Source organism: Schistocerca gregaria, chromosome 9 (genome assembly GCF_023897955.1).
Source record: "Schistocerca gregaria isolate iqSchGreg1 chromosome 9, iqSchGreg1.2, whole genome shotgun sequence".
In the NCBI taxonomy this organism is placed as follows: domain Eukaryota; kingdom Metazoa; phylum Arthropoda; class Insecta; order Orthoptera; family Acrididae; genus Schistocerca; species Schistocerca gregaria.
This window is the reverse complement of record NC_064928.1, coordinates 148,013,016-148,036,844: the sequence shown is the minus strand read 5'-3', so window position 1 is coordinate 148,036,844 and position 23,829 is coordinate 148,013,016. Positions and strand designations below refer to the sequence as shown.

Genomic DNA, 23,829 nt, shown 5'->3' with positions numbered 1-23,829 from the left:
GGATAAATTCCTACTGCCGCACTATCCTCTTAGTCCTCAGTGGCTCATATGGATAGAGCGTCTGCCTTGTAAGCTGAAGATCACGGGTTCGCGTCCTGGTAGGGGCACGTATTTTCAGCTGTCCCCAATGGTGTACATCAACGCCTGTCGACACTTTAGGGTCTTGATTTAATTATCATTCCACTTTCTTTTGTTGTGTTCAGTTTTGTTTCTTACGTTAAATGTGTTTAATTATTTCCTAATGTCTACTCTGGTACAGAATTTCACAGCTCTAATAAATCTCATGTATCTGCCTCAGTCTCACTTTCTTACCATTTGTAAATGTCCCACAGTTCGCTTCCGTAGGGAAATGTGTTGACTGCGAAAACTTCGTTCTTGCTACGTTTCGTGTCTTGTTTCTAAAGTACCTGTTTTGGATCCACACAGGTTTCAAAATTTTGCTACTAACTTGTCTATATCTTTATCTTGCTCGTATGCGATATCTCGTCTCACATAACTTAAATGGGTGACTTGTCCTACTACGGTACTGTTGACCACTAGTTTTGTTCCCTTCGCGCCTCTTCCTGTAAAAGCTACTGTTTCAATTTTCTTAGCAGGTACTGTCCCATATTAATTAGCAGGTGAAATAGTTTTTGCAGATCAATCTCTTCCTCTGTTAAAATTCTGTCCTCATCGGTTCATAAAGCACAACTCAGAGTAGTCCCATTGCCTGTTCTAATATCTGAATGAAACTTGGTTTTCCTATTCATGCAGTACGTCGTCTGACAGGGTGGTCAGAAACAGTGTAAAAAGTCTGTATGGGGGTTGCAGAGTAGGATAATAAGTGTTAAGAAAAAATTCGATACGTTGTGCAGTTTCCGAGCTAATTACCATTGGAATTAGCCAATCAGACGTTGTACGCACAAATTCAAGCGGCCCACCGAAGATGGTGTCGCACAACGCGTTCTTCCTTTGGTTTCCTAAGTCTGTACGAGAGAGCGATACAAAAATTTGACAGGTGGCAGCAGTAAGGATCGAACCCGAGGCAAGGGATGAGCAGTCTCGTGCGTTATGATCTACACGCTGATTGTATCTGGCGGGCCTGTTGAATTTGCAAACGCAAAGGCCTGACTAACTTCAATGGCAATTAACTCGGAAACAGCTAATTTTTTTCTTAACCATTATGTTTCAGCACGCTGCATCATTCTTACAAGCTGTTCGGACTGTTTCTGACCTCTCTGGGTATGACAAATAGCGTGGGCGTAATGTTAGATCCATAAGTGACCCTCCCCTCCCCGTTTACCGATTTCGGGTTGTAAACCTTACTTCATGAACTAAAACGATAACTGAAAGAGGGAACTTTCAGATCAGCAGGCTATTACAACGCTTCATTATAAAAGGTGCTGCCAGCTATCGGTTTATATCTACCTCGATGTTTTCGTACAGGCTTCTTAAGATATTTATTAAATAGAATGGGTGCCCTCTATTCTTTATCAAGTTCCACAGATTTTCCCTGTTAACTTTATCAAAGGCCTTTTCGAGATCAACATTTGCTAAGTGGTACTAGACGCTGCGACTACAAAATTACACAGGCACCTACGTCACCTGACACTGAGAACTAGCTTGGAAGTATGTCCTATATTATACGTAATGGTGCAAAAAACGATGCTGCGAGTGAGGTTTCACCGTTGGCACCATTCGTCTCTATTCTACCTGGATGCTAATCTTTGGTCTCTAATCACAGAACTTCCGAGTGCCTGCTGATCCCTATGCTTTGCATTGTCTGCCATGTTGCAGTCGGGCGAAAAGTTTTGATTGGTCTGTGTGTGGTTAAGGTATATTTACCGATTTCGGGTTGTAAACCTTACTTCAAGGACTAAAACGATAACTGAAAAACGGAATTGTCAGATCAGCAGGCTATTAAAACGCTTCATTATATAAGGAATACATAATCAGAACAATTGATTCCTTCACGCATCCCTCGGATTATACAAACTCCCTCTCGGTTTTGACCCTGAAATGGTAACAGAAAATTTACTGTTCTATAAATATTTCGGGTGCTCTATGTTTCCTGCGAGTATCATTCAGCAAACTGACAAACAGTTGTAACACCATTCCGTTGTACATCTATCTGTGTCTTTAACATAGAGCACATGTAACACCCATAAATCCAGAAGTTTCGCCGGCCGCAGTGGCCGAGCGGTTCTAGGCGCTTCAGTGTGGAATCGCGCGACCGCTACGGTTGCAGGTTCGAATCCTGCCTCGGGCATGGATGTGTGTGATGTCCTTAGGTTTGTTAGGTTTAAGTAGTTCCAAGTTCTAGGGGACTGATGACCTTAGAAGTTGTCCCATGGTGCTCAGAGCAATTTGAACCACTTTGAACCAGAAGTTTCGCTCAGAACTCGGTATTTGAGCCCTGCTGGAGGAAATACGTTCTCACATTTGCATTACGTGTCTCTGTGGCAATGATTGCCAACATAAATGCTAACAGGCAATGTAACACTTCAGATACCAAGTAAGGGAGCACATACTTCGTTTCAGATTGATGTGTAGGTGACATTTCACATTTTAATATCAGTTTTTATTTCACAAGTACATACTTTGTTCACATGTAGTATTTACTAGTACCGGCATGACTGCGCAAACCATGTCTACTTTGTTTAAGACTCATCTACATCGTTTGTAACATTTAATTTTACGACTTAACACGACTGAAAAATTTCGCTAATACAGTATACAATTTATTGATTTCTGCAGCATCCAGTGACGTTCTTTTGTTAGACAGTGGAGTTCACATGTTAAATTTAATGGAAGTGAAAGGGAATCAGTTTTCCGATCGTCGCGCCAATGTTAGGATCACGTAAGATTTCCGAAATCATATAGCACAATTGTGATAGTGGTATATGCGACGTTATATGTTAGACATGTACTTTAGACAGAGATCATTGCTTGACACCAATGCAATCTGCAGTACAGTGCGCACAGCTTAGTCATCTGCATCATACCGTCATTTCTTCGAGAATCAGTTACTTTCCTGACGAAACAGTGGTGTTCAGTGCCGAAAACTCGGATTTCACACACAATTAAGATGACGACTGCACCGATAACAGTTCATGAAATTTGTTCTTTCATTTACAGTCGTCGGTCTTTCAGTAACGTTTGATCCATCCCTTCATTTCTTGACACATTATATAACGCTTGTCCGTCTTATACAGCAGTACTGCTGTATCTGGGATCATTACCAGGTGGAATTAACGGAGTATATCGAGAAAGTTCAAAGAAGAGAAGCACGTTTTCTATTATAGTGAAATAGGGGAGAGAGTATCATTGACATGATACAGGGTTTGGGTTGGCCATCATTAAAACAAAGGCGTTTTTCGATGCGGTGGAACCTCCTCCTATATACGGAGAAACAATCATAATAAGATAAGGGAAATCATAGCTCTCAATGAAAGATATAGGTGTTCGTTTAGTCCGCGCGCTGTTCCATATTGGAATAATAGAGAATAATTGTGTCAGGTACTTAAGTGTGTTTTGCGGAGTATCCATGTAGATGTAGCCATTTATCTACACATACTGTCTCCGTATTTTAAGGTCTTCTATAAGATGCTGCAGTTTCAATTGAACGTTGGAAATAATTGCTCAGTGGCAGGCAGATAGGAATACTGTAAATAATGCATCCTACATAAGAAGTATTTTGTTTACATTTTCATGATGTTTGAGACATCAAAATAAGAGTTCGCGAAGGTAAGGGAATGAAATCGATCAGTGGTTCACAGTCTTACTTTTTCCCGAGACAGAAGATACTCTTTTTGCCAATACAATGATGCGTCATTTTTAAATGTAACTTAAGTAATATCGGTACAGTTTTAAACGACGAAATATTTTACAAAATCAAAGAGAAAATTTTCTAAATAAAAATTCAGAATATTGCCCTGTTAACCAATGTTTGTGTAGCTAACGAGCTAAAATAACGGTGAACCAGCAGCCTCTATTTTTACTTTTACTCAATCGTGGAAAAATGTTTGTGAAATGCTTTACCACATGTTTTAACAAGGCTCAGTCCATATATCTTGTCAAAAGATATTAGATAGTATTAAGAAAAGTGTATGACTCAGATCAGCCATAATTAATTCAATACTTCCAAAGATAAAATATCTAAAACATTTCATAAGGCATTAGATAAATTCACATTATGAGACATCCCTGCAATTAACGCAACAAATATGATATTAAGCTGCTTACATACTCTTTCATACTCACATTCATGTCTTTTTGAAAAGACACACTGTTAGTGATTACCAAATTAGAAAAGTAGACATGATTTTCGTAAAGACATGCACAACGAATACCTATTTTACATTAAACACTCTTTACTGACTACTGTAAAAAATTACAATATATCATTAATACTTTCTGCAAGAAACATTAAACTAGTAATACCACAAGCTTCGACATCTCTTTACTACGAACGATAATATTACTTGGCAAGAAGATATAGAAATTTCTGTTGTTATTTGATATAAACATAAAGACACCTCACTTTTGTGTATAAACTTTCTCTGTGCTGATATGTATGGTTTATAGTGTTAGTTTGAATCCGATAGAGTTTCTATTGGCAGAATAACACCTACATTTAACATCTGCAAGTTTTCTGACTCATCACTGATTTTTGTAGGTTTATATTGATATCTTCTTTTTATAGAAATTCTGTCTTTGCGATTAACTGGAAGGCTGTTTGTCTGTTTATCAGACCAGCTTCAAGACTTTTGTTTTCGAAACGTATAATGTCGATTTCGCGTGGCTTTTTATTTTATGAAACTGTGCTAGCATTTAGTCGGTATAATTGGAAGGAACTATGAAGAATTTTTGGCTTCATCATTCTGGGACAAATGATAGAGCTCTTGTTCAATCACACACGCACACACACACACACACACACACACACACACACACACAGGGTGATTTAGCTGCCCCCTACCTGTGCGGTATATGCAACCCACCACGCCTTCAAATACCACATGCAAGGTTTACTTAGTCTCTCGTTCACTACGTTCAAGCTATTAGTCCTACAGAAAAAGGTGAACAGAATGTTTTTGTAGCAAATTTGGTGTAGTTAAATTTTGTACTGGGATACGTTTTCGCTGGAGGCGACGGTTTTTGAGTTACTCAACGCGATTGAAGGTCATTTTTGTAGAGTTTTCTTGAATACTTCGAAAGCTACAGCCTCTAGCGAAAACATATCCTGATGGAGAATTTAACTACTTTAAATTTCCTACAAAAAGGTCCTGTTAATTTTTTTCTGTAGGGCTGATAGTTAGCATGTAGCGAGCGAGAGCATATGAAAATCTTTCACGTGGTATTTGAAAGAGTTGCAGGTTGCATGAAACCCATAAGTCGACACAGCTGAATCACCCTGTATACACTGTCTATCAGTCACACAATTTGTGTTGACTTGTCTGAAGACTAATCGTATATTTTTAGAATGAATCATTTATTTGCAAACGATCTGTACTCTGCTATAAAAATTTCTAACATACTTATGCACCAGACCAGGACTCACATTCAGACCCGTAAATTTCATAGGTAATACTCTAGAAAGAAAGATTCAAAATCGGGATTAAAATCAGGGAGAGAGGATGGAAAGAACAATATAAGCACAAGCCACGGATATTGAGTAACTCGAAGAAAGGCAAGAGTAACAAGGACTAGCAAAAATAAGTTAGGGATAAATTGGTGACCGCAAAGTAGATGTAATTAAGGAATTCTGTTATCTTGGAAGCAAAGTAACACATGACAGACGAACTAAGGAGGACGTAAAAGCAGGCTAGTGAAGTCACAGAGAACATTCCTGGCCAAAAGATGTCCATGGTGGCAAACATCAGGCTTCGTTAGCGGAAGAAATTTCTGAGAAAGTATGTCTAGAGCACAGCACTGAAGGGAAGTGAATCAAGAACTTTTGGAAAACCAAAAAAAGAGTTGGAGCATTGAGATGCGCTGTTTTAGAGGTATTTTCAAAACCTAACAAGGTGAGAGGAGGTTTTCCGTAGAACTGGAGAGAAAAGAAATTTGTGGAAAATATGGACAACAAGGAGGGACAGTATTATAGGACATATATTAAGACATCCATGGTAATAGAGGGTTGGGGGAAAAAACTGTAGAGTAAAACGGAAATTGGAATACACGCAACAAATAACTGAGGGTGTAGAGTACAGCCGGCCGTAGTGGCCGAGCGGTTCTAGGCGCTGCAGTCTGGAACCGCACGACCGCTGCGGTCGCAGGTTCGAATCCTGCCTCGGGCATGAATGTGTGTGATGTCCCTAGGTTAGGTTTAAGTAGTTCTAAGTCCTAGGGGACTGATGGCCACAGAAGTTAAGTCCCACAGTGCTCAGAGCCATTTGAACCATTTTTTTTTGTAGAGTACAACAGCTACTCTTGGCTTTTTAAATGTTCTTCCATATCTAGATTTCAGCTATAAATACCCATCTTCAGTGCATCTGAGTGAGCTACAATCCAACAAACTCCCAGCAGTAGATGTCACGATATGACTCCACTGATGTATAGGCTGAAGAGGACCTCTCAGTTTTCTTCTGCGTGTACTGCTGGCAGTTTCGTGGATTATAACTCATTCAAATGCACTGAAGATAGGTAATAAAAACGCAGTTGGGTTGTGAGTGATTGCTGTAATTCCATTCTTCCTGAACTGTGAACAATGCTTCCATAATTATGGAACCAAAGTAGGTAAAGTTGTTACTACCATCCTTCCTTATAATAACACACAGTCACTGTAAACAATGGTTAAATAATTACTGAACCAAAGTAGGTAAAGTTGTTACCAGCTCATTTATGCATGCAAATGGCATTGTGCACATCACAACTATCATCTGCCATCTGTTCCATCCTCTGGAAGGCTTTTACAGGACTTGTCCTGTACCATGAACGATGTAGTGGAAAAATATGTTAACCACAATCCAAGATTTCTTTCCACGATGGGCTTCCTGATCTGTTGCTTACGCTGTACTGTTATGTTACTTGACGATACAACTGCATGGTGTTATGATTTTCGAGTCTAGGAGACAAGATGTAACAGTCATATGCTGCAGTGTGTAAATATAGCTCAGTCAGGGAAGTATTGCCCACGGAAAGCAAGGGTCTGTGCTGGAGCATATCGTTTGTGTTGCCTGAATGTTTCACTCTGACATCAGCTGGTGCATTGCTTCGAAGTGAACTTTTTACAGAGTGCAATCAAGTCACACAACATGTGGTACTTTCCAGAAGACTGTTGTAGCTAGTTTTCTGACAGAGCGAAGTGTCCGTTAGGAGCTTTTATGAAAGTATTGCAGATGGAAACAAAGAACAGGCCATGATGACATAGCCGCAAACACAAATCATGATTTTGAACAATGTGGTACTCACGAATGTGACTCAGGTGGAACGTGACTGTGGAACAGCTGTGGAAGCGGAGTGGCCAGTTTCGTCACCTGCACCTGCTGTGTTGTGGTCGTTGACACAGCAGGCAGTGCTTGGCTCCCGGGCTGCTGATGCGACGTGTGCAGCTGTTCCTGCTGCAGCTGCTCCTGCTGGTGTTGCTGCAGCTGCTGCTGCACCTGCTTCAGCTGCAATTGCAGCCGCCTCCTCTGGTTCTCCAGCAGCTGCTGCTGCAGTGAAGCCTGTTGCTGTTGTGGCTGCTGCTGGTAGTGGCTGCTCTGGAGGGCGCTGTCTGGTGGTTCTACAGTGTTCCTACAACGTGTTTAATGCATCACCATATGTCTGATTTCCTCTCCAGAAGAATATCATTTCGACATTAACAATTATCACCTAAGAATTTTAGTGTTATGGTTTCTCTACATCTACATCTACATCTACATCTACATGACAACTCTGCAATTCACATTTAAGTGCTTGGCAGAGGGTTCATCGAACCACAATCATACTATCTCTCTACTATTCCACTCCCGAACAGCGAGCGGGAAAAACGAACACCTAAACCTTTCTGTTCGAGCTCTGATTTCTCTTATTTTATTTTGATGATCATTCCTACATATGTAGGTTGGGCTCAACAAAATATTTTCGCATTCGGAAGAGAAAGTTGGTGACTGAAATTTCGTAAGAAGGTCTCGCCGCGACGAAAAACGTCTATGCTGTAATGACTTCCATCCCAACTCGCTTACCATATCTGCCACGCTCTCTCCCCTATAACGCGATAATACAAAACGAGCTGCCCTTTTTTGCACCCTTTCGATGTCCTCCGTCAATCCCACCTGGTAAGGATCCCACACCGCGCAGCAATATTCTAACAGAGGACGAACGAGTGTAGTGTAAGCTGCCTCTTTAGTGGACTTGTTGCATCTGCTAAGTGTCCTGCCAATGAAACGCAACCTTTGCCTCGCCTTCCCGACAATATTATCTATGTGGTCCTTCCAACTGAAGTTGTTCGTAATTTTAACACCCAGGTACTTAGTTGAATTGACAGCCTTGAGAATTGTACTATTTATCGAGTAATCGAATTCCAACGGATTTCTTTTGGAACTCATGTGGATCATCTCACACTTTTCGTTATTTAGCGTCAACTGCCACCTGACACACCATACAGCAATCTTTTCTAAATCGCTTTGCAGCTGATACTGGTCTTCGGATGACCTTACTAGACGGTAAATTACAGCATCATCTGCGAACAGTCTAAGAGAACTGCTCAGATTGTCACCCAGGTCATTTATATAGATCAGGAACAGTAGAGGTCCCAGGACGCTTCCCTGGGGAACACCTGATATCACTTCAGTTTTACTCGATGATTTGCCGTCTATTACTACAAACTGCGACCTTCCTGACAGGAAATCACGAATCCAGTCGCACAACTGAGACGATACCCCATAGCTCTGCAGCTTGATTAGAAGTCGCTTGTGAGGAACGGTGTCAAAAGCTTTCCGGAAAGCTAGAAATACGGAATCAACTTGAGATCCCCTGTCGATAGCGGCCATTACTTTGTGCGAATAAAGAGCTAGCTGCGTTGCACAAGAGCGATGTTTTCTGAACCCATGCTGATTACGTGTCAATAGATCGTTCCCTTCGAGGTGGTTCATAATGTTTGAATACAGTATATGCTCCAAAACCCTACTGCAAACCGACGTCAATGATATAGGTCTGTAGTTAAATGGATTACTCCTACTACCCTTCTTAAACACTGGTGCGACCTGCGCAATTTTCCAATCTGTAGGTACAGATCTATCTGTGAGCGAGCGGTTGTATATGAGTGCTAAGTAGGGAGCTATAGTATCAGCGTAATCTGAAAGGAACCTAATCGTATACAATCTGGACCTGAAGACTTGCCCGTATTAAGCGATTTGAGTTGCTTCGCAACCCCTAAGGTATCTACTTCTAAGAAACTCATGCTAGCAGATGTTCGTGTTTCAAATTCTGGAATATTCCATTCGTCTTCCCTGGTGAAGGAATTTCGGAAAACTGCGTTCAATAACTCCGCTTTAGCGGCACAGTCGTCGATAACAGTACCATCGGCACTGCGCAGCGAAGGTATTGACTGCGTCTTGCCGCTTGTGTATTTTACATACGACCAGAATTTCTTCGGATTTTCTACCAAATTTCGAGACAATGTTTCGTTGTGGAACCTATTAAAGGCATCTCGCATCGAAGTACGTGCCAAATTTCGCGAGTCTGTAAATTTTAGCCCATCTTCGGGATTTCGCGTTCTTCTGAACTTCGCATGCTTTTTCCGTTGCCTCTGCAACAGCGTTCGGACCTTTTTTGTGTACCACGGGGGATCCGTTCCATCTCTTACCAATTTATGTGGTATGAATCTCTCAATTGCTGCTGCTACTATATCTTTGAATTTGAGCCACATCTCGTCTACATTCGCATAGTCAGTTCGGAAGGAATGGAAATTGTCTTTTAGGAAGGCTTCTAGTGGCACTTTATCCGCTTTTTTAAATAAAATTATTTTGCGTTTGTTTCTGATGGGTTTGGAAGAAATGGTATTGAGCCTAGCTACAATGACCTTGTGATCACTAATCCCTGTATCAGTCATGATGCTCTCTATCAGCTCTGGATTGTTTGTGGCCAAGAGGTCAAGTGTGTTTTCGCAACCATTTACAATTCGCGTGGGTTCGTGGACTAACTGCTCGAAATAATTTTCGGAGAATGCATTTAGGACAATCTCGGAAGACGTTTTCTGCCTACCACCGGTTGTGAACAAGTATTTTTGCCAACATACCGAGGGTAGGTTGAAGTCCCCACCAACTATAACCGTATGAGTGGGGTATTTATTTGTTACGAGACTCAAACTTTCTCTGAACTGTTCCGCAACTGTATCATCGGAGTCTGGGGGTCGGTAGAAGGAGCCAATTATTAACTTAATTCGGCTGTTAAGTATAACCTCCACCCACACCAATTCGCACGGAGTATCTACTTCGACTTCACTACAAGATAAACCACTACTGACAGACACAAACACTCCACCACCAATTCTGCCTAATCTATCTTTCCTGAACACGGTCTGAGACTTCGTAAAAATTTCTGCAGAACTTATTTCAGGCTTTAGCCAGCTTTCTGTACCTATAACGATATCAGCTTCTGTGCTTTCTATTAGCGCTTGAAGCTCAGGGACTTTTCCAGCGCAACTACAACAATTTACAACTATAATTCCGACTGTTCCTTGATCCAAGCACGTCCTGTAATTGCCAAGCACCCTTTGACATTGCAGCCCATCCCGCACTTTCCCGAGGCCTTCTAACCTAAAAAACCGCCCAGTCCACGCCACACAGCCTCCGCTACCCGTGTAGCCGCCAGCTGAGTGTAGTGAACTCCTGACCTATTCAGCGGAACCCGAAACCCCACCACCCTATGGCGCAAGTCAAGGAATCTGCAGCCAATACGGTCGCAAAACCGTCTGAGCCTCTGATTCAGACCCTCCACCCGGCTCTGCACCAAAGGTCCGCAGTCGGTTCTGTCAACGATGCTGCAGATGGTGAGCTCTGTCTTCATCTCGTAAGCAAGACCGGCAGCCTTCACCAAATCAGATAGCCGCTGGAATCCAGAGAGAATTTCCTCAGATCCAAAGCGACACACGTCATTAGTGCCGACATGTGCCACCACCTGCAGCTGGCTGCACCCTGTGCTCTTCATGGCATCCGGAAGGACCCTTTCCACATCAGGAATGACTCCTCCCGGAATGCACACGGAGTGCACACTGGATTTCTTCCCCTCCTTAGCCGCCGTATCCCTAAGGGGCCCCATTACGCGCCTAACATTGGAGCTCCCAACTACCAGTAAGCCCACCCTCTGCGATTGCCCGGACCTTGAAGACTGAGAATGATCCTCTGAAACAGGGCAGGCAGCTGCATCTGGCTCAGCCAGAGACAGTGCCTGAAACCGGTTTGTCAGACGCGCCGGGGAGGCTTTCTGATCAGCCTCCGGGGACGCCTTTCGCTGCCTGCCACGCCTTGGAACGACCTCCCAATCAACCACAGGCGAGGGCTCAGCCCCACTGCGGGCAGCAACCGGGGCAACCACAGCGGCAGACCGATCTGGGGACAGACGGGACGAGGTTGACATCCCCGTGATACCCGAGTCCAGCTCCCCACAGTGGTGCCCATTGGCAACAGCCTCAAGCTGCGCGACCGAAGTCAGCGCCGTTTTGCAGCTGTGAGCGAAGGGATGCCAAGTCAGCCCTCATCCGAACACAGCAATCGCAGTCCCTGTCCATTCTAATCGATGTTTAACAACAGTTACCGAAACACGAGTCCGTGCCTAGATAACGCAAGCGGAACACGCAAAGAATGTATCAACTAACCTGTACAAATGCCTAACGACTGCGCTACAATCTGCTGAATTTACGATTACAGTAACTAAAACTCGAAATTGCACCTCCTATACGAAACTCGCACGCAATTTAAATAAGAATCTACGAAGTAAACACTATAGCGCGATGCTACAACTGTCAAATACTATAATACGCCCGAAATATATGAATTAAACAATGCAAGTACCCAAAAACACGCAAAGAAATTAATTAAACTATCTAACAAACAAGTAGGCTAGGGTTATACGACTTGCTGCTGCAGCTGCTTATCCAACGGCGGCAGGGAGCACACTGACTGTGACCAACCGACACTGGCTGTTCAAAACAAAAACAGAAGACAGACGACTACGCGAATTTGCACTATTCAGGTACTAAGGCGCGATGCTACAACCCTCAAATACTATAATACGCCCGAAATATATGAATTAAACAATGCAAGTACCCAAAGACACGCAAAGAAATTAATTAAACTATCTAACAAACAAGTAGGCTAGGGTTATACGACTTGCTGCTGCAGCTGCTTATCCAACGGCGGCAGGGAGCACACTTGCATAAAATATACAAGAGTGATGCTTGGCAACAATAATGTGGATTCATTATTTTAACTTCTTTAACCTGTTTTAACCCTATTAACCTTAGTTATAAATAAATAATGTGAATGAGCCATGTATGGAATTATCTCTGGAACAATAACAGCTATTGGAAAACGACTTTCACCGGTATCAATGTAGGGCTGGGGCCCATGAATGTACATATTTGGAAACATTCTAAAACGAAAGCATATGTGTTTTTTAACACAAACTTATGTTTTTTTAAAAGGACCTCCAATATTTTTCCTTGAGCAATCCATAGCATGACAAAGCACATACACAATGGCGTTGATTGCATCGCAATGTTCCCATTACATCTCGAGATATTGAGACGCGAAGTTGACGCTTGAAACACCCGACATGCGCTGCTAGAGCACGTCCTGAGGCTCAGGCGTGAACCCCATGCTGCCCGTAATCGCGATGTGATTGACATGTGCAATCACACCTCCATACTTATCAAGAGGGACACTTGTCAATCACATCGCGATTACGGGCAGCATGGGGTTCACGCCTGAACCTCAGGACGTGCGCTAGCAGCGCATGTCGGGTGTTTCAAGCGTCAACTTCGCGTCTCAATATCTCGGGACGTAATGGGAATATTGTGATGTAATCAACACCATTGTGTATGTGCTTTGTCATGCTATGGATTGCTGAAAAAAATATTGGAAGTCCATTTAAAAAAACGTAAGTTTGTGTTAAAAAACACATATGCTTTCGTTTTAGAATGTTTCCAAATATGTACATTCATGGTACCCAGCTCTACATTGATATCGGTGAAAGTCGTTTCCCAATAGCTGTTATTGTTCCAGAGATATTTTGGGAGGACAAGATAGCTGGGACACGCTATATATATATATATATATATATATATATATATATATATATATATATATATATATATATATGAGAAAGTACAAAGTTCATTAGATAGCTACTAATATCACATCAGACATCCTTTCGCCCAGCTTAGAGCACTAACTCGATGTGGTATGGACTCAGAAAATCGAAGGAAGTTCCCTACAGAGATATTAAGCCACCATGCTTCTACAGCGATGCGTAATAGCAAAAGTGTTGCCAGTGCAGGATTTTGTGCACAAATGAATCTCTCGATTATGTCCCATGAATAATCAATGGGATTCATGTCAGACGATCTGAGTGGCCTAATCATCCACTCAGCTGTCCAGGATGTTCTTCAAACGAATTACTAACAACTATTGCCCACTGACATACCGCACTGTCATCCATAAGACTTTAATCGTTGTTTGGCAACATGTAGCCCATGTATAGCTGTAATTGGTCTCTCAGTTGCCAAAGACAACCACTTGGAGAGAATGACTGGTGCAGTTGGACCAGAGGGCCAGTCTATTCCATGTAAACACAGTACACGCCATTATGGAGCAGCCACCAGCTAGCATACTGCGTATTTGACAACTTGAGTCCATGGCTTGGCGAGGTCTGTGACACACACGAACCATATCATCAGCTCTTACGAACTGAAATCGAGACTGATCTAACCAGGCCACCGTTTTCCAATCGTCTGGGGTCCAACTGATGTGGTCACGAGCCCAGGAGAGACAGTGCAAGCCATGTCATCCTGTTAGCAAAGGCATCAGTCATCTGCTGCCACAGCTGATTAATGCCAAATGTCTCCACACCGTCCTAATGGGTGCATAAATTTTCTATCCACAATAATTTCTGCTGTTGTTTCATGCAGTTTTTCTTGTGTGTTAGCACTGGTAACTCTTCGCAAACACTGCTGTTCTCAATCGTTACATGAAAGCCATTGGCCTCTGTATTGTCTGTGGTGAGACAAGTTGCCTGAAATTTGGCATTCTTGGCGCACTCTTGACATTGTGGACCTGAGAGTATTGAATTCCCTAGAGATTTCTGAAATGGAATGTCCCATGGGTATAGCTCCTTCCACCATCCCCTATTCAAAGTCTACTTATTTCCACTCTGCAGCCATGATCACATTGGAAACTTCTTCACGTGAATTGCCTGTGTAGAAATGACTGCTCCAACAATGCACTGCCCTTTTATACCTTGGTGTATGTGATACTATATCATTTGTGTATGTGCATATCACTATCTGATTACTTCTGTCATCTCAGTACATACATGTGGGTTTAAAATATTGGCAATAATAAAGTGAGAAAAAATTAACTACTAGCCATGGAAGTGGACTACTTGATACAATATGCTGGGATGTCAGACAAGGCTACAATTACATACTTAATAGAATCGCTGCTATGAGAGATTTTGCAATTACCTTGTTTTGTAGATGAATACTATTTCACCTTTTTTTAAGGAGTGGTGCAAAATCATGGTGTCAGAATGTTTACCTAATTCTGCCAGGGCTGGTTTCTTAACTACAAAGAAGTTGTAGCAATCTCCACTGACCACTCAGCAGTAGTTGATGGGAAATACGTCTGGTGATTCCTTTGTAAAGTACACCTTAGACATTCCCAATCACTGTCAGTTGATTTCGTAGAGCTATGAGATCCATATTTGGCCTGCCCTTTTATTGCCACTTCACGCTCATTTGCCCATTAATGCACATTGGCACATATAACTACTCCAAAACCTCTCTGAATAAATGGCCAAACTTGTGGTCTCCTAGAATAAGGCTCCTTTCTGACACACTCAGCTCGCTTTAGAAAGCCATTCTGACATACTGTGTCTGCAAATTCTTACGTACTCTAAATGGTACAACTTGATTAATGTACAATTATGAAACAAAACGTGCGACACCTGCATAACAGCGTGTTGATGCAGATTTATAGCACAATACAACTGCGATTATGCACAGGTTTCTGGAGATATGTGGCAATAGTTTTGCACACAAGGTGAAGCAATTCCAGCAAATTATGAGCACGTCTTTGGTAGGCAAGGAACTGGTGCCTGATATTGTCCCAGATGTGCTCATAAGGTTCAGATCCTTCGAATTTGGAAGCCAAGACACCGACGTTAGTTCCTCAGAATACTGTATGATTCTGGCCCTACTACTTGGACAATTATACTGCTGGAAGACATCATCACCGTCAGTTAATGTGTTAATCATGAAGGAATGCATGTGGCCCACAATAATGTTCATATAATCTACAGCTGTCTTGCAGTCTTCATTTACTACCAAGGTTCCGAAGAATCTCAAGTGAATTAATCCTATGAAATAATACTCTCACCATCGACTTGTGTCAACCAAGATGTAACAAGAAACCTGACTGATTCAACCAGGTGACACATTTCTATTGATCTACAGTCCAATGTCACAGTTTCTGTCCGCGCTGCAGTCGTAACTGAGAATGTTGTTAAATCAACATGGGGACACACATGGTCATCTGCAATGGAGTGACATGTTCAGCTATGTGCACTGGAGGGAAGCACTTGTGCCTGTGTCAGCGTTGTACTCTGTAGTCTGACGTGACAGAGATCGTCATACAACCTGCTTTACAGAGAGGGTAGTTTCCAATCTCACCTTCTGTGCCGCGGTGTGGACGTCCGACACTTTATTCTCATTTCTCGATGACTGAACATAACAACCTGAAATTTAACACAATCGCTTATGTCAGTGGACTTCAACATATGCTAGAAGGACTTCCCAATCGTCTCTTCATTACTGTTTCACAAGCCGACAGAACCACCAGTCACCATTCTGTCACTCATAACGTTCTGGCTCATCTAAATCTATATCTACATTTATACTCCGCAAGCCACCCAACGGTGTGTGGTGGTGGGTACTTTACGTGCCACTGTCATTACCTCCCTTTCCTGTTCCAGTCGCGTATGGTTCGCGGGAAGAACGACTGTCAGGAAGCCTCCACGCACGCTCTAGTCTCTTTTATTTTACATTAGTGATCTCCTTGGGAGGTATAAGTAGGGGAAAGCTAGAAGGACTTCGCTACCTCAACCAGAAACGCACCCTCTCGAAACCTGGACAGCAAGCTACACCGCGATGCAGACCGCCTCTCTTGCAGAGTCTGCCACTTAAGTTTGCTAAAAATCTCCGTAACGCTATCACGGTTACCAAATAACGCTGTGACGAAACGCGCCGCTCTTATTTGGATCTTTTCTATCTACTCTGTCAACCCGACCTGGTACAGATCCCACACTAATGAACAATAGTCAAGTATAGGTCGAACGACTGTTTTGTAAGCCACCTCCTTTGTTGATGGACTACATTTTCTAAGGACTCTCCCAATGAATCTCAACCTGGCACCCGCCTTACCAACAATTAATTTTATATGATCGTTCCACTTCAAATCGTTCTGCACGCATACTCCCAGATATTTTACAGAAGTAACTGCTACCAGTGTTTGTTCCGCTATCATACAATCACACAATAAAGGATCTTTCTTTCTATGTATTTGCAATGCATTACATTTGCCTATGTTAAGGGTCAGTTGCCACTCCCTGCACCAAGTGCCTATCCGCTGCAGATCTGCCTGCATTTCGCTGCAATTTTCTAATGCTGCTACCTCTCTGTATACTACAGCTTCATCCGCGAAAAGCCGCATGGAACTTCCGACAGAATCTAGTAGGTCATTTATATACACTCCTGGAAATGGAAAAAAGAACACATTGACACCCGTGTTTCAGACCCACCATACTTGCTCCGGACACTGCGAGAGGGCTGTACAATCAATGATCACACGCACGGCACAGCGGACACACCAGGAACCGCGGTGTTGGCCGTCGAATGGCGCTGGCTGCGCAGCATTTGTGCACCGCCGCCGTCAGTGTCAGCCAGTTTGCCGTGGCATACGGAGCTCCATCGCAGTCTTTAACACTGGTAGCATGCCGCGACAGCGTGGACGTGAACCGTATGTGCAGTTGACGGACTTTGAGCGAGGGCGTATAGTGGGCATACGGGAGGCCAGGTGGACGTACCGCCGAATTGCTCAACACGTGGGGCGTGAGGTCTCCACAGTACATCGATGTTGTCGCCAGTGGTCGGCGGAAGGTGCACGTGCCCGTCGACCTAGGACCGGACCGCAGCGACGCACGGATGCACGCCAAGACCGTAGGATCCTACGCAGTGCCGTAGGGGACCGCACCGCCACTTCCCAGCAAATTAGAGACACTGTTGCTCCTGGGGTATCGGCGAGGAGCATTCGCAAGCGTCTCCATGAAGCTGGGCAACGGTCCCGCACACCGTTAGGCCGTCTTCCGCTCACGCCCCAACATCGTGCAGCCCGCCTCCAGTGGTGTCGCGACAGGCGTGAATGGAGGGACGAATGGAGACGTGTCGTCTTCAGCGATGAGAGTCGCTTCTGCCTTGGTGCCAATGATGGTCGTATGCGCGTTTGGCGCCGTGCAGGTGAGCGCCACAATCAGGACTGCATACGACCGAGGCACACAGGGCCAACACCCGGCATCATGGTGTGGGGAGCGATCTCCTATACTGGCCGTACACCTCTGGTGATCGTCGAGGGGACACTGAATAGTGCACGGCACATCCAAACCGTCATCGAACCCATCGTTCTATCATTCCTAGACCGGCAAGGGAACTTGCTGTTCCAACAGGACAATGCACGTCCGCATTTATCCCATACCACCCAACGTGCTCTAGCAGGTGTAAGTCAACTACCCTGGCCAGCAAGATCTCCGGATCTGTCCCCAATGAACATGTTAGGGACTGGATGAAGCGTCGTCTCACGCGGTCTGCACGTCCAGCACGAACGCTGGTCCAACTGAGGCGCCAGGTGGAAATGGCATGGCAAGCCGTTCCACAGGACTACATCCAGCATCTCTACGATCGTCTCCAAGAGAGAATAGCAGCCTGCATGGCAGCGAAACGTGGATATACACTGTACTAGTGCCGACATTGTGCATGGTCTGTTGCCTGTGTCTATGTGCCTGTGGTTCTGTCAGTGTGATCATGTGATGTATCTGACCCCAGGAATGTGTCAATAAAGTTTCCCCTTCCTGGGACAATGAATTCACGGTGTTCTTATTTCAATTTCCAGGAGCGTATATTGTGAAAAGCAGTGGTCCCATAACACTCCCCTGTGGCACACCAGAGGTTACTTTCACGTCTGTAGACGCCTCTCCATTGAGAACAACGTTTTCTGTTTGCTAAAAACTCTTCAATCCAGCCACTCAGCTGGTCTGATATTCCGTAGGCTCTTACTTTATCAGGTGACAGTCCGGAACTTTATCCAACGCCTTCCGAAAGTCTAGGAAAATGGCACCTACCTGGGAGCCTGTCTCTAATATTTTCTGGGTCTCATGAACAAATAAAGCGAGTTGGGTCCCACACGATCGCTGTTTCCGGAATCCATGTTGATTCCTACCAAGTAGATTCTGGGTTTCCATAAATGACATGATACGGGAGCAAGAAACATCTAAAATTCTACAACAGATCGATGTCAGAGATATAGGTCTATAGTTTTGCGCATTTACTCGACGACCCTGATTGAAGACTGGGACTACCTGTGCTCTTTTCCAATCATTTGGAACCTTCCGTTCCTCTAGAGACTTGCGGTACACGGCTGTTAGAAGGGGGGCAAGTTCTTTCGTGTACTCTGTATAGAATCGAATTGGTATCAACGTATATTGTCATGTTATCACGAACTGTGCATCCGTAGTGAATGTTTCAAACTGATACCATATATGTCTCTGAGTGATGTAGCTCTGCATTTTTCTCAGTTCTACGACAGGTTTTATCAGGTACAATCTTTGAGTTTACACGCTACGGCTGTCGCCAGGTCTGAGCCAAGCAAAGTGGTTTCCATTACTGAAGGTAGCGGCATCCACTTACCCCACGACGTGCGTCGGACTCATACTGGCAGTGTAAGGCCAGTGCTGCGTCTGAGACACGCGCTGCAACTCGTCAGGGCTGCCAACTGTCGCGGAGCCCTCCGCTCCAGGGGTGTGCACGACCAAGCTTGTGAAGAGCGGCTGGTCCCCAGTGTGCATGCTGACCACGCTGAGAGATGCCGGCTCCGTTATGTTGGCACCACTGCCACCCACTAACAGCAGCCAGCTGACGGTCAGGAGCCATGGGGCGGCTCGCAGCTGCGGAAGAAGACGATTCCTCTCATTCATGTTACACCTCGCATTCTCACACACCTTTACCTCCAGTTTGCTCCGAGTACGTTATCATCGCTTTCTTTTACTGATCATAACAATTTTATTAAATAAAACAAATAGAAAATTTTAACAACAAGTGAACTGTTGTCATTTGTGTCCAAAACGTAATTATAAGCACGTGTGCTCATTATTCATAAAAAGCTCTTTCCAAAAAGAGGCAATACCCATATTATTATTCGTGTAGAAGCGACGACAGATCGGTAACTACGGTGCTAGTTTGAGCTAGCAATTATAAACAATAGATATGCACTTCACGAATCAGTTGCGTGCAGGCAGTGTTGATTGGTGGACGTGTGGCTGTACTGTGTAAACATTGTTGTGTGTCAAGTGGCAAGGGGGCAACATCTCTAAATGAGTCTCTCCAGACTGTTTCGAAAAAGAATAAATATTGTGTTAAAGTTAGTCCTACATGCCTTGAGTCCTCAACAAAAACAAAGACACCTGGACGCCTCCTGCGAACTGATTGAAATGAAAAATATGGACAGTGTCGTCGCAGGTGACGAAACTTTCGGTTCTACGAATCTACCACAAAGTGACAAAATACAGAATGGGTCACAGAAGATTCGCCAAAAATGAAGAAGGAACAAGGGTAGCAGATGTTTATAGTGCCGGTAACATAGATGACAAATACAATGCTTTCCGTAACACATTTCCCATTCTCTTTGAAAGTTGTTTTCAATTAGAACGTTCTAAACAGGGTACTAACAGTAAAAGGTAGCCAAGGTGGCTGACAAGTGGGATAAGGATATCAAGTAGATCAAAATATTGGAAGTAGTCACAATCAAGCTACAGTAGCCCATTACGAACGACACTCTAAGGTACTTAAAATATTATTAAGAAGGCAAAGAGTATGTAGTATGCAAATAGAATAGCTAATTCATAGGACAGAATTAAAACCATACGGTCGGTTGTTAAGTGTCTGGTCGATATAAAATCAGTTCGTAGTAAAAATATTTCTGTTGCTGATAAATCAGGATATATGTACAGTATTTAACCATCATTTTATGAGCATTTCTCGTGAATTAAATAAAAATGTAGTTTCTACAGGGAATCATGTAACTCTCTTGGCAAATGCCTTAGCGAGATTGATATCTGAAACACTCCTCTGTGATACAGACAAGGGGGAGATTGAGTCAATACATAAATCACTGAAGAATAAGGACACTTATGGATATGACGGAGTGCCTATCAGAATATTAAAGTACTGTGCGGCACATGTTAGCCCTGAATTAGCCATATTTGTAATTTCTCCTTTAGGAGTGGTCACTTTCCTGAACGATTGAAGTACTAAGCAGTAAAGCCGCTTTATAAAAAGGGAGAAAGGCATAATGTAGACAATTTTAGACCTATTTCTATGCCATCAGTAGTTGTGTATGTAAGTATAATTGATCATTTTGTATCACATAATTTGCTATAAAATGTACAGTTCGGCTTTAGAAGTCGATTAACAACTGGAAATACTATATTCTCTTTTCTCTGTGAGGTACTGGATGGGTTAAACAAAACGTTCCGAACGCTAGGAATATATTTTTGATTTAACTAACGCATTTGATTGAGTCGATCACAAAAAATTGCTCCAGAAGTTGGACCATTACGGAATATGGGGAGTAGCTCACAATTGCTTCACCTCTTACTTTGGTAGCAGACAGCAAAAATCATTATTCACAGTGATGAGAATGGCTGTGATGTGGGGTCTGAGTGGGGTACTGTCAAATGGAGGGTGCCCCATGGATCAGTGTTAGGACCATTCCTGTTACTTATTTGTACAAATGATGTGCCCTCTAGTATTATTGGTAACTCTAAAATATTTCTATTTGCGATGACACTAGCTTGGCCGTAAGGGATGTTGTGAGCAACATTGGCTCGATTTCAGTGTAGTACATGACCTAAGTTCATGGCTTGTAGAAAATGAACTAACGCTAAATCACAGTAAGACTCAGTTTTTATAGTTTATAACACACAATTCAACAAAATCAAACGTTTTAATTTCACAGAATTGGCATATGATTAGTGAAACTGAACAGTTCAAATTTCTAGGTGTTGTGATAGATAGTAAACTGAAGAAGATCATTGGCTGGCAGGCCTTATCTATATGAAGATGGTATCTGTTCTTTCAGACATTGCTCAAACTCTTATGAGAATTGGTAGACAGACTGCCGCGAGTAATTATAGTGGGCAATGGCACTACACATGTAATGTGTGATCAGTGACTTGGAAATGTGGGTTTCAAGGGAGCGTGCCAGAGTTAAGTCTCTGTAGTCCCAATGTGCTCTGTGTCCTTGATGGCTCAGTTGTATAGAGGGTCTACCATGTAAGCAGGAAATCCCGGGTTCAAGTCGCTGGACACACATTTTCAACTGTCGCCGTTGATATTTATCAACGCCTTTGAGTAGCTTATGGTCTGGATTTCGTTGTAATTTCATTCCTTAACTCTTGTGCAGGAAATTGTGCAGTATACTGCTGCGTCCATTTTCAATAAGCTACCACAGCTACCACAAGAATTCAAAAATCTTAGCAGTAATTCACGCGCTTTCAGATCAAAACTGAAGAGTTTCCTCGTGGCTCACTCCTTCTATTCTATCGAGAAAATTTCTTGAAAAATTAAGCTGATTCTTGTTGTATTGTTGATTGTGCTTTTCGAGTCCATAAACATTTTATTTTATCTGTTATTACTTTTATATTGTAATTTCATGTACTGACACGTTCTATGACCTTGGAGATTTGCTCCTCAATTTGGTCCTAAGGAATTTGACGTGTACATAAATAAATAAAGAAAGTACGAATGTATCACGTTAAGTTTAACGTCATCTAAAGAAAGAATCTTCTGGCAGTTTCACACGGTTTTACAAGCGTCCTGTGCGTTGTAGGTGGATAAAATATGTACAACTCCTGAAGCATTAAAACCACCTTCGTAACTTTTCTCTGTTTTTATTATTATTATTATTATTATTATTATTATTATTATTCGGCCAATCAAAAGTCATAAAATGCATCCTCTGTACTACACATATCAGATTTCACTAACATATACCAGTGATATTAAGTATGTGCTAATGACCTACGTAAACTGATTCGAGTAAGTTAGGTTGTTTCAAACAAACACTGATTTTTATTCACAATAAGAGCTTTGAAGATGAAAAAGTTTGTTGTAAATGATTGTTTTTGTCTTGAAGAAAAGCTTGTAAAGTTGGAAGTGTAATAACGAGATGCATGGGTTGCATAATATTCATGTCAATGCAGTTCGTAAATTTGTGTTTTGTCCCTATATTTATATTTATCGTTATAGCCAAGTTAGTTCATAAAAACATTGGATCACTTCCATATTTTAGCTTGTATTTAAAGTAAGACATTTTGTCTTCAAAAATGAACTTAAAATACATAGAGAAGTAATCAGTAGCTTGCCAAATAAGTCGGTACCACGACTTTTCTTTTGATGTTATCGAAGTATAGATTCAATTTTAAGTATTACTATCGATATGAGATATCGTATCGAAACTGAAAGTGGAACGACCATATGAATATCAGAATTTCAGGAGTATTGGTGTATTGAAGGATCAGCAATGTCAATATGATAAACAGCGAAAGTTGCCAAATAGATCTTTTTATTACTAAATGACCACTGCTTTCGAGCTTTTCTTCATAACCCATTCTTAAATCGTTCTTTGAAACAATAGGCTAAAATCACAATATGTTATATAAAAAATACCAAACAGCCAATGTATGTCAAAAAGTGCACTCTGTATAAAAATACGATGTATCATTTTTAACGTTGGATCTTACACTTTCCTGTATACATATTTCCTTGTATTGATGACGATAATAGCAAGCAATAAAGACTTTTCCAAGCATTGGATGGGGCGTCACCTGCAAGAAAATTTGCTCATGCTGACTGAGATTAGGTTGTCTGTTTCTGTACGTATCCGTTTTCATGATCGCCGGCATTTTATTCCATTGAATAACGATTATCACGAATTTTTTGCTATGTGTAGTAATGTTTTCTGATTTGATACGTTAAAAATTGCACTTTGAGACATGCATTGACTGTTCGGTACTTTATGTAACAAATTGTAATTTTAGCCCGTTGTTTCCCAGGATGATTTGAGGATGGGTTATGAATAAAATTCCACAACTACTCATAATCAGGTAATAAAAAGAGCTATTTTGCAACTTTAGCTGTTTGTCATATTTGTATCACAAATTGCTAATTCTTGAACCTCCCATTGTGGAAATCAGTATATGATGTAAAATCTCTGGTGAGGTGTAAGAGAGGGCCTGATTATGCTCATTCTGCCAGGATAAATAAGTAAATACAGAAGTAATGGAAGACTATGTCTTAAAAAAAGACAGTACGTGATG

At 42.4% G+C, this 23,829-nt stretch overlaps 1 protein-coding gene across 2 annotated transcripts in view; it reads right to left on the bottom strand.

Moving 5' to 3' along the window:
* LOC126292109 (uncharacterized) overlaps positions 1–23,829 on the bottom strand; it is a 106,629-nt gene that overhangs the window by 46,307 nt on the left and 36,493 nt on the right. For both annotated transcript variants that reach the window (XM_049985936.1, XM_049985937.1), the window contains exons 2-3: positions 19,142–19,398; positions 7,396–7,719 (exon numbers count right to left, since the gene is read on the bottom strand). In XM_049985936.1, coding sequence (XP_049841893.1) covers positions 7,396–7,719; positions 19,142–19,398 — 581 coding nt within the window. The remainder of the gene's footprint in view (positions 1–7,395; positions 7,720–19,141; positions 19,399–23,829) is intronic.